Source organism: Garra rufa, chromosome 15 (assembly GCF_049309525.1).
Source record: "Garra rufa chromosome 15, GarRuf1.0, whole genome shotgun sequence".
Classification (NCBI taxonomy): Eukaryota; Metazoa; Chordata; class Actinopteri; order Cypriniformes; family Cyprinidae; genus Garra; species Garra rufa.
The window spans coordinates 16,040,526-16,055,806 of record NC_133375.1 but is presented as its reverse complement, the minus strand read 5'-3'; the positions used below and the strand labels follow the sequence as shown (position 1 = coordinate 16,055,806).

The 15,281-nt window shown below is 39.7% G+C and overlaps 1 protein-coding gene across 1 annotated transcript in view; it reads left to right on the top strand.

Annotated features, from left to right (window-relative positions):
• Positions 1-1,955: 1,955 nt before the first annotated feature.
• The window catches only part of bsna (bassoon presynaptic cytomatrix protein a), a 91,843-nt gene continuing 78,517 nt past the window's right edge, over positions 1,956-15,281 (top strand). Inside the window, exon 1 of the mRNA XM_073818898.1 lies at positions 1,956-2,110. Coding sequence (XP_073674999.1) covers positions 1,956-2,110 — 155 coding nt within the window. The remainder of the gene's footprint in view (positions 2,111-15,281) is intronic.

The following is a 15,281-nucleotide window of genomic DNA, read 5'->3' as shown; positions in this document are numbered from 1 at the left end:
TGCAGTGGAAAGTTTTTTTCGGGATTAAGTTCATTTTCATGGCAAAGAAGGACTATGCAATTCATCTGATCACTCTTCATAACATTCTGGAGTATATGCAAATTGCTATTATAAAAATTTAAGCAGCAACTTTTCCAATTTCCAATATTTATGCAATTCTCAAAACTTTTGGCCAAGACTGTATATACATACACATTTACATTTAGCATATGCTTTAATCCAAAGCGATTTACAAAAGAGGACAATGGAAGCAATCAAAATCAACAAAAGAGCAATAACATGCAAGTGCTATGACAAGTCTCATTTAGTCTATAATGCAGTACACATAGCAAGGTTTTTTTCATGTGAAAGTGATTTTGTGCCTCTTTGGGATGGCACAATAATGCGCCGTTCACTTGCAGAACACAAGCCTCTAGAGGGCACATAAGTCTGAAGTAATGAATTTAGGTAAAGGGGTGCAGAGCCAGTGGTGGTTTTGGCAAACAAAAAGGCAAACATTAATGCCTTGAATTTTATGCGAGCAGCTATTGGTAGCCAGTGCAAATTGATGAAGAGAGGTGTGATGTGCGTTCTTTTTGGCTCATTAAAAATTAATCTCGCAGCTGCATTCTGGATTCATTGTAAAGGTTTGATATAACTGGCTGGAAGACCTGCCAAGAGAGCATTGCAATAGTCCACCCTGACAGAGCTTGAACAAGGAGTTGTGAAGCATGTTCCAAAAGAAAGGGCCTGATCTTCCTGATGTTGAATAAAGCTAATCTGCAGTTTTAGCAATGTGGTCTGAGAAAGTCAGCTGATCATCAATCACAACTCTAAGGTTTCTGGCTGTTATTGAAGGAGTTATGGTTGATGCACCTAACTGGATGGTGAAATTATGATGAAACTATGGGTTTGATGGAACCACAAGCAGTTCTGTCTCGGCAAGGTTGAGTTGAAGATGATGGTCCTTCATCCAGCAAGAATTACATAAAACATTCAAATAAGCCAATAATATTCCTGAGCTAAATCTCTTACTAAATGCACAAACAAACCTTTTCGAGGCTTACCTGATGTATAACATTTTAAATGTATAATTACATTTGAATTGTAATTAATTTAAATTTATGGGATGTCCTTTTGTGGTCAATTAAGGGTAACCACTGATGATCTGTGAAGCCACTGTAAAGCAATTCTTTTAAATCTCAACCTCTATGTTGTATTATATTATATCAACTATAATTTGCAAGCGTTCTATGTGCTGCACTTACACTCCAAATTGCGTTTGTGATATGCATGGTGAACAAAATGAGTTACCGCGCTCGGCTAGACCTAAGTGCTGTGCCAGTCAACACCATCATGGTGCTGAAAGCATCCTGGGATTCAGTCGGTTCCCACTCTTCACATGGTAACTGACGTGCAGGGTTTGAAAGCTGATGCTTCATACAGAAAAAAAAAAAAAAAAAAAAAAAATCCTCCTGTGAGCCATTACTGTTTCTTCTCAAGAGTTCATAAGCAAACCACAGTGACTGTGCTGAAGAAGGAACACTAAAAGGTTTCTGCCTGTATTGCCAGCGGTAATACACCCCATGTGAAGCTTAATAGGAGATGTGAGATTTTCTGCTCTAGTTTTCAAACAGAACACGACCAACGTGACTGTGTATGACACAAAAAACACAACATGAGCGCGAATCCCTCGTTATAGTAGTTATCTCACGTCACCACAAGCGAGAGCTGGAAGTAAATGTTGCGCATATATAAATAAATATATGGGTTGGATACATTAGAGGCGTGTATGTGCGCGTCCTGTAGTTGCTGAATCTGTGTCCCCTCCCACCCGAGCTCGAGCGCACTGAATGCGCAGGAGAGAGAGTGATGATGGCGGAGGAAGATCGGCGCTGAGCGGATCTTTATATAATTGCATTCACTGACTTTATCAGAAGTATCACAAATAATCGGCCTGCCCGCTAGATCCAACCATGGGTAACGAGGCGAGCCTGGAGGGCGGTGAAGGGGCCACTATGGTGGGGATGTCGGTTTCAGCACCGCCGAGCTCTGGACAGCTCATGAAGCCCGTAAATGGCGCAGCGGCCGGGGCTGGAGCATCCCTCGAACCCAGGGCGGGGATGAATAGGTAAGACCTAGGGTCGTTTTTCTGACAGATTATTTTACAACATACGCTAAAAAGCCATCTCGGCTGAATGTTTGCATTTGTTTTCCTCCTTTAATGAGATTTACGATATGACAGCGAGCAGCCGCGTGATTGATTGTGAGCGGAACGGAGGATGCTCAGCATCGCGGTGTGATGCTGTGGTGCTTGTTTCTAGGCTACGATCTCTGTTCACGAACATAAGTGTGCCGTGCACTGCGGTGGGGTATTAAAGACAGGGTTTCTGTTGTGCTGACGTCGTCAGATCAGAGAGATCGACACACCTGAGCCTCAAGATGACAAACTGAGAAACCAAAAGGATGCTGAGAGAGCGAGCGAGCGAGAGAGAGAGAGAATCGTATACGATCGTGTGAATGAGAATTGTGCTCACATGCATTTACTGTCACGCGTTTGAATATTTTCTCCACCAAGAATTACAAACACAGCGTCGTATTTGATGCTGCTTGCTCGTGAAATAATCAGTAACCAGCACGCATTCTATAGAAGTCTGCTAAATATATAGCATCCATAATTACGCATCCATCTATCATCACTTTTGTACTTAAATGAGTTCAAACACATGATTTAATTTCTTAAGATTTCTTTCGTTGTTTTTGGCTGCTGAAGTGTAGGCTATCTGTTAATGAGTCTATTTCTCTAAGAATCTCCATTAAGATATTACGGACGGCGAATATTGCTTCCTTTCTGCAAATGGCTGTCGGTATGTGATGGAGGGTAAGAGTAGCTACAACTGTAAGTGCTTTTACATGAAGAATTGATAGCACTGCAATACACGCACAGCAGCTCATTCATCCGTTCATCAGCGGCTCGTCGGAGTGACTCATATTTACATCCGAGTCTATATCTGATCTCTGGCGTAAGATGCTAAGAATAGGATGGGATATTTGTGTTTTCAGATACAGCCATCTCTCACACTGCACAGCGCATCTGTGTTTTTATTCCGTCGAGAATGGCGTGGAGTAGTGTTTATTTGCCTTTGCACTCGAGCGATCCCTTAAAAAAAAACACGCACAAACACCGCGCCTGCTTGATTCATTCTAGTCGCTCCGGCTTCAATGATGGCCCATGAAACTATTTCAAACGCTTTCATTTATGCAAGAATGTAACCTTTTGTAAACTGTACTTGCATTGTATTGCAATTATTAGAGTTATTCTTGCAGGATATTCATTGCATTTTATATTTTATTATTATAAACTATTTATTTCTAATGTAATACAGTTGCTTTTAACATTTGATAAATGCTTTCACCAAATTAATATAGTAATGTCAGGAATGCTTACAGTGGCACATGAAGTTTCATATCAATACACCAGTGGGTTGCAGAGATAGCTGATATTTTAGAAATATTATAGCCAGAATGGTCTGAGCCAAATTTGATGGAGATCCAGTGAGCGCTGTAAAACGTACACTGGTTGTCAAATTCGCTACCGTATCCATAGTGCACTCTTTGAAGGGACAGACATTTTGTAGTGGTTTCTGAAACCATAGCTGACACTACTGAGTGCACACTCTTAAAAATAAAGGTTCCGAGAGGGTGTTTTCGCAGTGATACCATAGAAAAACCATTATGCCTCCCCAAAGAATCTTTCAGTGAACAGCTCTTAAAAGAACCATTTTGAAGAACATTTTAAATCTAAATAACCCTTTTTGACTATAAAGAATCTTTTTCTGCAATGTGATGTTCTAGGTTCTTCATAGAACCATAGATGACAATAAAGAACCTTTATTTTTAAGAGTGCACTCATTCAGTCCCATAATGCACCACAATGCAGAGTGCACAACCGATGTACACAAGAGAATGCCTAGAATGCAGTGGTGTGGCTTGTGGCTAATTATTTCCTGTGTCTTGCTAGAAGATGGCATCCACTGCTGAATCACACAGGTGTAAGTTCCCCTTTAATTTATTAATAAACTAATTAATTGCAGCTATTTTCCACGACAGATTTCAATACAGATCATTTCGTTACTTATGGAGCTTTCCAGATAAGCACTTGCAAGCACAACCACACTGCCAGCCTTTTTGTTTTATTAATAAACAGCAAGCATAAAGTATGCAAAGTGGCACGCTGTCCAGCACACTCAGTGCCCAAATTCGCTCACTCTTTTTCATTTACTTTTTTAAGTGCATGAATGTGGGAAGTAGCAAGGTGATGATGGGTACAGCATCTGAAAATGGCGGACAGGCTTTGGCAAGTGTGCTGCTAGTGCTATTCAAACACTACTTTTCCAATGTTTAATCTGTAAAACAGGTTTCAAATGTTCAAATTTCATTTATTGTCAAAGAGTAGCCTACGTATGTAAGTTAGGTACTGACAGGTTCATCAGGATGCAGTAATATTGTAAGGCTGTATATGAGTCTGTGTTCAGGCTTTTTTCATTCTACATGGTGTGTATAGATGCTTTTCGAGACACATGAGATGTTTGAAGTGCGGAAATGCAAGCAGTTGCCATGGTAACAAACATTGTGGTCTGCTTGTGCTAGCGAGTGAAAACATCCTGCATCTGAGGCATTTACTGTATAAATATTATATCACAGTGTCTATTCACGCTAAGTGCAAATAGCCCACCTTGCTGGCAGAGGGTAATTACACTAACTCTGCTCACCATGTGGGCAGTCCTGGCCTAATGGTTAGAGAGTCTGACTTGTAACCCAAAAGTCACGGGTTCAAGCCTCGGAACCGGCAGTAATTGTAGGTGGGGGGAGTAAATGTATAGTGCTCTCTTTCACTCTCAATATCACAACTGAGGTGAGACCCTTGAGCAAGGCCGCAACAAAAATGGCTGCCTACTGCTGTGTGTGTCTGTGTGCACATGGATGGGTTAAACGCAGAGCACAAATTTGAGTATGGGTCACCACGTCATGTCCTTTCCTTTTCTTTCCTTTTTTCCATTGCCTGGTAGTATTGAGAGTAAAAACCCCTGATTTAGTTTTTGACGTGACCAACACAAATTCACATTATTTTCACTATTCCCATTGCATATCAGCTTTTTTTTAAGTATAATTGAAGAAAATTGGAAATATAGAAACTATTATTTTATAGACGGATAATTAAAATCACATTGATCAGATGGACTTGCAACATTCAAACCATAGCTCCCTTTGTGCACCTTTGAGGATCTGTTGATATTTGTGTAATTAATAGCTTCTGCCATATTGTATGCTGTGTTAAAGGGGTCATATGATGTTGCTAAAAAGAACATTATTTTGTGTATTTGGTGCAATGCAATGTGTTTATGCAGTTTGAGGTTCAAAAAACATTATTTTTCACATACTGTACATTATTGTTTCTCCTCTTTGCCCTGCCTTTCTGAAAAAGCGTAGATTTTCATTAAATGAGGCATTTGTTGCATCCAGTGAGGACATAATTACTGAATATAATGAATCATACTGTCTTTTTAAAAATAACACAATGTCTGCATTTGTAAAAGTAGAAACGACAAACAAGCAGCACTACTCTATACTGCTCAAAACTCATGTTTGAATAGCCAGTAGCAAATTCTTCAAATATGAAAATGTACTTACAGGCTGTGAGCCAGACGCGCCAGACTGTCCTTGCAAAGTTGGAATTGGCCCACTTTATAGTGTTCACAGCTGCATTGTAAGCTGCTCTCCCAGGTTCAGGAAACAGTCCTCCGTAAAATGGGCTGCACACACTCGAATATTTGCGTTGTACTGTTTCGGAACAGTGTTGTAAATATAACTTAACCACTGATTTCATTTGGAAGGCCAAACAAAGTACTTTGGCTGAGTCTTAATTTTATAAAGAACATCTCTTTGGGTTTGAGACTTTAATCTTTGCAATATATGCATAAAAAGCTTGTAACACTTCAAAGACAAAGGTAAATATGAAATCGCATCATATGACCGCTTTAAATGACATGAATTTCAGGTGAGCAGTTTGCTTTTATTGTGATTTTATAGTTTTAATTCTCCTAATCAAAGCATAGCTGCACTAAATTCAGGTCACAGAACAGAGCATAGTCTATGTTGTATTATAACCACATTAAAATAGAAATTAGGGATGGGACGATAAATCAATTCGTTGATCGATTCTCAGATCTTCTGAATGCATCACATATCTCTTTGGAATCGATTCTGAGCTTAGATTTTAACAAAAGATGGCGCTCTAATGTAGTTTTTAGCTCATCATTTCTTGATTCGCGTTGCAACGATTTATCATCCCATCCCTAATAGAAATATCATTTGATTGGTTGTGAAAAAGCCATTTCTAATTGTTCAATGACATGCTGAGGCTGCATCCGGACAGTATCCAGCAATTTAATTTAAAAAGTTGGCAGCTTCATCCCGACAATGCGGCCATCAATGCATCACGTCTAATGCAGGTTTTTTTTTAGTGAAACATCAAACCACCCAGGTGACTCAGCCCCCCTACAGCCCTGACTTGGTGCTATGGCTTTTCTTCTGGCTTTTCCCAAAACTAAAATCACTTTTAAAAGGAAAGATTTCAGACTGTTGATAAGATTCAGGAAAATATGGGCAGCATATGGAGAATCCAGCCAAAGATTTTGCAGTGTTTTCCAATCCTGGGGGCCCAGTGTTCTGCACATTTTGTATGTCTCTCTTATCGGACACATTCAGTTCACTTAATACAGCTTTCTCCTAACGATATGATGATATAAATCATGAACTGAAGACAAAATGTGGACCAGGAACCGATATCCGCTGGTGTAAAATACCCCCTTTAGCTTACTGTACTATGAGGGTTAGACCAAAACCAAAAAATTCAATCAAATTCTTCAATCAAAGACTTCCGGTCATACGTAAACTTAGGTTGTTTTCAGTGAAACCATATCTTTTGCTTCTTCTGTATCGCAGTATCATCGAATCCATTATTATTTATTGTGTCACTTGCTATTTTACTATGCTCTCTTGCAACAGAAATAAGCTTTTTAAAATTACTAATACCTCCTCAAAAATAATTGGTCTTTCTACTCCTAATCTGTCAGTTCTTATTGATACTGCCATCATTCACAGGACAAGTACTATAATAAAAAAACCTAGCCATCCTCTTAATCTATGTTTTACTCTTTTTCCATCAGGCCATAGATATAAACATTTACCTTTATAAAAAAGCATGCTTTGGGAAAAGTTTTGTACCCTCTGCCATTAGAATGTTAAACTCACAGAAACCAGGAAGTGAGTGATTTTTGAGGTTATTTTGTTGATGCTACTACCTCCTGGGTAATATACTTGTAAGACTGCTGATGTGCTTTTGGTGCAGGACGTGTGTATTATTCTTCTGGTGTTAATGTGTGTATATTTGTATCTGGTGGGAGATGTGTGCACTACAGCTTGGGTACAGTCTGTGAAAATGAATTTCCTCTTTGAGGACAATAAAATATGAATCTGATCTGATCTGAAATAATTAGGCTGGATATCATGTATGACATGTAATACTCACAATCTCTTATAGCAGAACATCATTGTGTCCAAAAGCCCCCTCAGGATCCTTCACATGCATTCGGACATGGCATGCCAAGATTTGGGTTCAAATTTATTGCGATAAGTGTCTTGATCAGAGCAGGTCTTCTGTAAGGGAGCATGGAGCTGTGTTAAAGTGCATAGCCTACAGTAAAGGCTTAGCACTTAGACAGCAGACTCCATTTTATGTGCACATGACTGTTTACAACATTTTTTTCCCTTTTTTTTAAGCTCAGTTAAGATACCTAAGTTAGGTTTCAACAATACTCCACAACATCCGTGAAAACAGACTGACCTTAGAGTTGCTGGTTGAGAAAATGATGGTGTTATTCAGATACTGGTGACTGTAGTCCCACCAAGCGCATTTGACAGAGCTCAAGCTGTGTGAAAGGAAAGCGAAGCGTAATAAGCGGTCTGGTGTTTGGGCAAGGCTAATGGCTGGAACCACCGGACATTTACATTTAGTCATTTAGCAGATGCTTTTATCCAAAGCAACTTAGAAATCAGGAACATCCAAATTTAACAGTACACAATTCCAAGTTTTAAAAGTAGGCTAAAGAAGTAGATAGAGCAAAGTAAAGTGCCTTTTCATTTATATTTTCATTTAATGTACTGTGTTTCTTGAACAATACAACTCAAGGCACCGCTTTCTAAAGCTCTGCTGCACTTTAATTCTAACTGAATTGTGCCTGGACAATAACAAGGAGCTCAGCTAGACAGACTGGCTTCTTTTGGCAGAGACAGAAGTTGATTACAGTATATTAGCCAGAGGGTCTGTTGATGTGAACAGAGATTATCGAATATTCATCAATGACGTTTCATCTCACTCCCTATTGAGGAAATTCTGTTTACGTCCTTCTGAAGCTGTCAGCTGGCTTCCCACCTGACAGCCCCTGGGACTTTTGGTTGTAACTGAATTTAGTGACACTAATCTGAAGAAACATCTATCAAGTTGAACTGAGGTAAGCCACTGGCTTGGATGGTAAAGCTGAGGATCTCAACATATTGATAATGTTCAACATATTGCTCAGTCAAGCTTCCTTCATTACAGATACAAGTTTAAACCTCACGGCCATCCTCGGGAAGTAATTATTATCATGCAGCAGTCATTTTTCACACCAAAGTCACCATTCCAAAAAAAAAAAAAAAAAAAAACATGATGAACACATGAATTCTGTCTGTCAATATGTAGTCACAAAAGGCGTTTGGAATTTTATCATCATGATTAAATTATATATTTGATAATAATTTTGCTATTACTGCATTATTTTGGAGTAATTTTATTTCCATTACACTATTTACAACTACAGTCACAATTTTTTCAAAAAGCATTAATTCACCAAACCTTCCAAGGCAAAACAATTGATTTGTGAGAGGAATGAACGCGATCACCGTCTCCATCCGCTGTAAAGCTCAGATGATCCTGTGTGCAGTCTGTACACAAATTCCAAAATTGCCGCCAAAAGAAGCATTTTTACATACAGCTTACTTCCATACTTTTATACTGCCTTTTTAATGGTCCGTTTTTTCAATAAATAACTGTGACTGTTCACTGTAAATCACTTTTAAGCTCTTGATAGATCAGGACAAAATCAGCACTCGTGTCATATAGCTCTTGCTGCCGTGTGATATTGTGAGATATGCGATATATAGATTTTTTTCACACCAATATCTTGAATTAATAATCTGCAGTTATGGAGTTGTTCTTCTGCATTATATTTATCAACAGTCAACTATATGAAATATAAGATGATGTATAGGTCTGGAGGAGGGGCCAGTGCGTTAACTGCTTTAAAATATTTTAATTGTGTTATTTTTTTCTTAACTTTTTTTATATATATTTAGATATATTTTAGAGTAGTCAATTTGCAGCTTGTATAGCAGTATAGATTTACTGTCCTCTGAAAATAACTCAACATACAGCCACACTTCCTCAGCAAGGCAGTTGTCATCTTGGTGGTGTGTTTGTGATCATTATCATGTTGGAAAACTGCTGTTCGGCCTAGTAGGCATCATGTTCTGCTTCAGAATGTACAGTACATAACTGAATCCATGTTTCCCTCAATGAACTGCAGCTCCCCAGAACCAGCAGCACTCATGCAGCCCCAGACCATGATGCTACCACCGCCATGATGACTGTAGGCAAGACACAATTTTCTTGGTACTCCTCACCAGGGCATCTCCACACATGCTGGACTCCATCTGAGCCAAACATGTTTATCTTCGTCTCATCAGACCACAGGACATGGTTCCAGTAGTTCATGCTCTTGGACAGGTTGTCTTCAGTAAACTGTTTGTGGGCTTTCTTGTGAGCCAGATTCAGATGAGGCTTCCTTCTGGGACGACGCCTGTGCAAACCGACTTGTTGCAGTGTGCAGCGTATGGTCTGAACACTGACAAGCTGACCTTCTACTTCAGCAACCTTTAAAGCAATGCTGGCTTTGAAGCCAGGTTCTACACCTGATGCACAGAATGTGTGCTCAATCGACCCTTGCGAGGCCTGTTCCGAATGGAACCCATCTTGAAAAACCTCTGTATGACCCTGACCACTGTAGTGTAACTCTGACCACTGTAGTGTAACTCTGACCACTGTAGTGTAACTCTGACCACTGTAGAGTAACTCAGACCACTGTAGTGTAACTCTGACCACTGTAGTGTAACTCTGACCACTGTAGAGTAACTCGGTTTCAGGGTGTTACTGAACCTCTAATAGCCTTGGCCATCTTTGTGGAGAGCAACATTTCTAATTCTCAAATCCTCAGAGAGTTCTTTGCCATGAGATGCCATGTTGAACATCCAGTGGTCAGTATGAGAGAACTGTACTTAAAGCACCTACTAATTTTAACTGCTCTAATACAAGATACACAACTTTGTATGGTCCTGTCAAGCAGACAAAACATAAGCATGATGAATAGGACATGTGGCTTTGCATGATTAAACAACATACTGATGTTATCACTTAGGGTGTGTAGTGATTACTGTTATTGTCCTCTAGATGGCAGTAGTGCTAAATGAGATATAAGAGTAACAGGTTAGAGCACGGGGGTAGAAGAGAGCCTATGCCGTGTTTAGTGAAATGGTTTTTGAGTGTTGACGAATAAAGAGGCTACACGCCAGTTCATAAATTTAATTCCAAGAGTGTTTATTCAACAAACACCACATGGTACCAGGAGTATACTGTCTTTTGATACAACAGAGATGGATGCTGTTAAACAACCGGGATTTTTGAAACTCACCGGGAATGTAGATAGCAGCTGGCGGACATTTAAGCAGCAATTCATACTTTACATGCAAGCAGTTGGCCTTGATGGTGAACAAGATTCACGGAAAATAGCGTTGCTCCTGACAGTAGCTGGACCTCAAGCAATTGAAGTATACAATACTTTCACGTTCGTGGACGCTGCGGACGGAAGGAAATATGATGAGGTTATGAAGAAATTTGATGAGCACTGCTCACCAAAGAAAAATGAAACATATGAGAGGTATGTGTTTCGCTCACGTACTCAGTCACAGGGTGAAAGTTTTGACTATTTTTTGACTGATTTGAAACTAAAGGCAAAAACATGCAACTTCGGAATCTTGACTGAATCAATGATCAGAGATCAAATTGTCTTTGGAATTTTTGACAAGAAAATAAGAGAAAGATTGCTCAGAGAAACTGAGTTAACATTAGATGGTGCTGTCAAGATTTGCCATGCGAGCGAACTTGCTTTGATGCATTCTAAAACTTTCAGTGAAAAGGAAAGTACCTCTGTTGTTGACGGTCCAGTAGTTGGCGCTGTTACTCACAAAACGAAAAGATGGAGTCAAAAGCCCACTTCGAAATCAAGCACAGATTCCTTCAGCTGTAAAAGATGTGGTTCAAAGCATCAACCTAAACAATGCCCAGCATTCGGAAAGCAATGTGCAAAATGCAAAGGCATGAATCATTTTGCTAAGCAATGTTTTTCAAAGAAAAAAGCAAAGCAGTCAACAAATGTTCATGTTGTGGAAGAGATGGAATTGTCAGACACTTTCTTTGTGGGCATGATCAGTAGTGATGCAGAAACAGTACAGCAAGAGTGTGAAACAAAAGAAAGAAATGATTCTGATATGAACTGTGTGTCTAAGGACAAATGGATCGTGTCGCTGCAGGTCAATGGAACAATTGTGCCGTTTAAACTTGATACAGGAGCGAAGGCCAATCTCATAAGCACAAGTGACATAAAGGAAATGAAAATTAAGCCCCAAATAAAAAGAAACAATGTGTCGCTCAAAACCTACAATGGACAGGACATAAAGACACAAGGTGTGTGCAGACTCAAAGTATGTGTCAAGAACAGAACTCATCACCTGCTCTTTGTTGTTGTCCCAGATGATCATCAGTCTCTCCTTGGTGACAAAGCCTGCGAGGATTTAGGACTGGTGAAAAGAGTGTACTGCATCAATAGCCATGATGTTACAGCAACAATACAGGACACTGCAAATGACATTGTTTGCAAATTTGATGATGTTTTCAAAGGACTGGGAGCTCTACCATTCATTTACAAAATTCAGCTCAAAGAAGGTGCTCACCCTGTAGTTCACGCTCCAAGAAGGGTTTCTGCGCCATTGAAGGAGAAATTAAAAAAGGAACTTGACAGAATGACAGCTCTAGGAGTAATCAAGAAAGTGGAGGAACCTACAGATTGGGTAAACTCAATGGTTTGTGTTAAAAAGAAAAACGGTGATCTGAGAGTATGCATGGATCCTCAAGACCTGAATGCAAACATAAAAAGGGAGCATTACCAGATTCCAAAGCGTGAGGAGATCACAAGAGAAATGACTGGTGCACAGTACTTCAGCAAGTTGGATGCTTCACAGGGTTTCTGGCAATTAAAGCTTCATGAAGACAGTACCAAATACTGTACATTCAATACACCATTTGGACGTTATTCATTCTTACGTCTACCCTTTGGCATAATCTCAGCCTCAGAAATCTTTCATCGTGCCATGGAGCATGTCATAGAAGGACTGGAGGGAGTACGTGCATATGTCGATGACATAGTGGTCTGGGGATCATCAGTGCAGGAACACAATCAGAGACTTTTTCAGCTACTTCAAAGAATTCGGAAACACGGCCTCAAGTTGAACAGAGCTAAATGTCTGTTTGGTGTTACTGAAATGACTTTTTTAGGTGACAAGTTGTCTGGACGTGGTGTGGAACCTGACAAAAGCAAAATTCAGGCAATTCTGGATATGCCGAGTCCAGTGGACAAAACAGGTGTACTGAGGATAATGGGAATGGTAAACTTCATTGGTAAATTCATTCCAAATCTCTCCGCAAAAACTGCGAGCCTCAGAGAACTGTTGAATCATAAAGCTGAGTTCAAGTGGACACGTAAGCATGAGCAAGAATGGAGAATGCTCAAGTCAACACTGACAATGGAACCAGTTCTCACCTACTTTGATTCTTCTAAAAGTATCAAAATCTCCACAGATGCATCAAAGGATGGATTAGGTGCAGTCTTACTCCAAGAAGATCCTGAAGGCTGGAAACCCATAGCTTATGCCTCCAGGACTATGACGCAATCTGAGTGCAGATATGCTCAGATCGAAAAGGAATGCCTTGGACTCGTTTTTGGATTTGAGAAATTTCACGACTATGTCTATGGCTTACCATCATTCACAGCAGAAACGGATCATAAGCCTTTAATAGCAATCAAAAAGAAAAATCTGAATGAGATGTCTCCACGCATTCAACGTCTAATGATGAGACTCCAACGGTATGACTTTGAATTAGTCTACATTCCAGGCAAATACATAGTCATAGCTGATGCTCTATCTCGTGCACCATTAACATGCAAATTCTCAGATGTGAGTTCCACGGAGGATGATGTGAAGATGCATGTGAATCTAGTTGTTGAATCTCTTCCAGTCTCTGATCAGAAGCTCAAGCAAATAGCTGAGGAGACAGCAAAAGATCCAGTTCTCCAAGTTGTAATTGACAATATGAACAATGACTGGGTCAACAGCTCTTGTTCACAATTCTACAATGTTAGATCTGAGCTCAGTTTGGCAGATGGTGTTCTTCTGAGACGAGATAGAATAGTCGTTCCACAAGTGCTGAGAGAAGAGATGCTTTCCAGGATACACGAAGGACATCTTGGAATGGAGAAGTGCAAAAGGAGATCCAGAGATTCAGTCTATTGGCCTGGAATAAATTCGGACATTGAGAAAATGGTCAGTAGCTGTGAAGTGTGTCTAAAACATCAGAACAGGCAAGCAAGAGAACCTATGATCAAAACAGACCTACCTCAGTATCCCTGGCAGAAGGTGGGTACCGATTTGTTTCATTTCCATGGAAAAGAGTACTTGCTGGTAGTGGATTACTTTTCTAGTTTTCCAGAAATAGCCCTGCTGTCTAACTCCTCAAGTGCATGTGTGATTCAGCATATGAAGTCGATTTTTGCCAGACATGGCATCCCGCTGGTAGTTGTAAGTGACAATGGCCCATGCTACCATTCAAGAGAATTTCAGGATTTTGCTGCTCACTATGATTTCAAACATGTGACTTCAAGTCCTCATCATGCTCAGTCTAACGGGAAAGCAGAAAAAGGAGTGCATATTGTGAAGCAATTGCTCAAGAAAGCATTGGAAGCCAAGTCAGATCCGTATCTAGCTCTTCTGAGCTATCGGGCAACACCTCTTGAGCATGGTGCATCTCCAGCAGAGCTCTTAATGAGTCGCAAGATAAGAACGACACTTCCCTTCAGAATTAACACGAAACAAGACAAGATGAGCAGTGCAACTGTAAGGCTCAAACAGAAAGCTCTTCAAAAGAGACAGAAGACAAACTATGATAAACAGACAAAAATGCTGAAAGTGTTATCAAAGAATGACATTGTGAGAGTGGAAGATGCAAATTACTGGGACAAGAAAGCTGTTGTTTTGGAGGAAGTAAATCCAAGATCATATGTTGTCAAAACAGAGAATGGACAAATTCTAAGGAGAAATCGCAGAAGTCTCCTGAAGATGCGAGAAACAAACAAAACACTGGCTGACAAGAAAGGAGAAGAACTTCTGATCTCACCTGAAGAACAAGCACCATCAAGCACACTGTGTTCGTCCTCATCTTCAATTCCCCTGGATAATGGTCAGTCTGCAGAAACCAATGACTCTCCAATGCTAAGAAGATCATCGCGTATCATAAAGAAACCTGATCGACTTAATTTGTAAATGATTATATCTAGTTACATTTAAAAAGCAGTTAACAAATGCTTTATTTTGTTTTTTGTTTGTTTTGTTTTTAAATGCCTGTTTAGTGACAGTTTAATAATCCTGTTTAATATTAATATAATACAATTTAATATTATCTCTGTTGTTAATGCACTACAGCTTATATTTGAGTTTGAAGAAAAGGGGATGTAGTGATTACTGTTATTGTCCTCTAGATGGCAGTAGTGCTAAATGAGATATAAGAGTAACAGGTTAGAGCACGGGGGTAGAAGAGAGCCTATGCCGTGTTTAGTGAAATGGTTTTTGAGTGTTGACGAATAAAGAGGCTACACGCCAGTTCATAAATTTAATTCCAAGAGTGTTTATTCAACAAACACCACACAGAGTGCGTTTTTGAAGCAGCTCAAATTTAATATTAACCAATAAGTAAATAGAAACTACAGAGTGCTTAAGAGAACAGCGGCTTAAAATTAATACTTAGGAATAAGTAATTA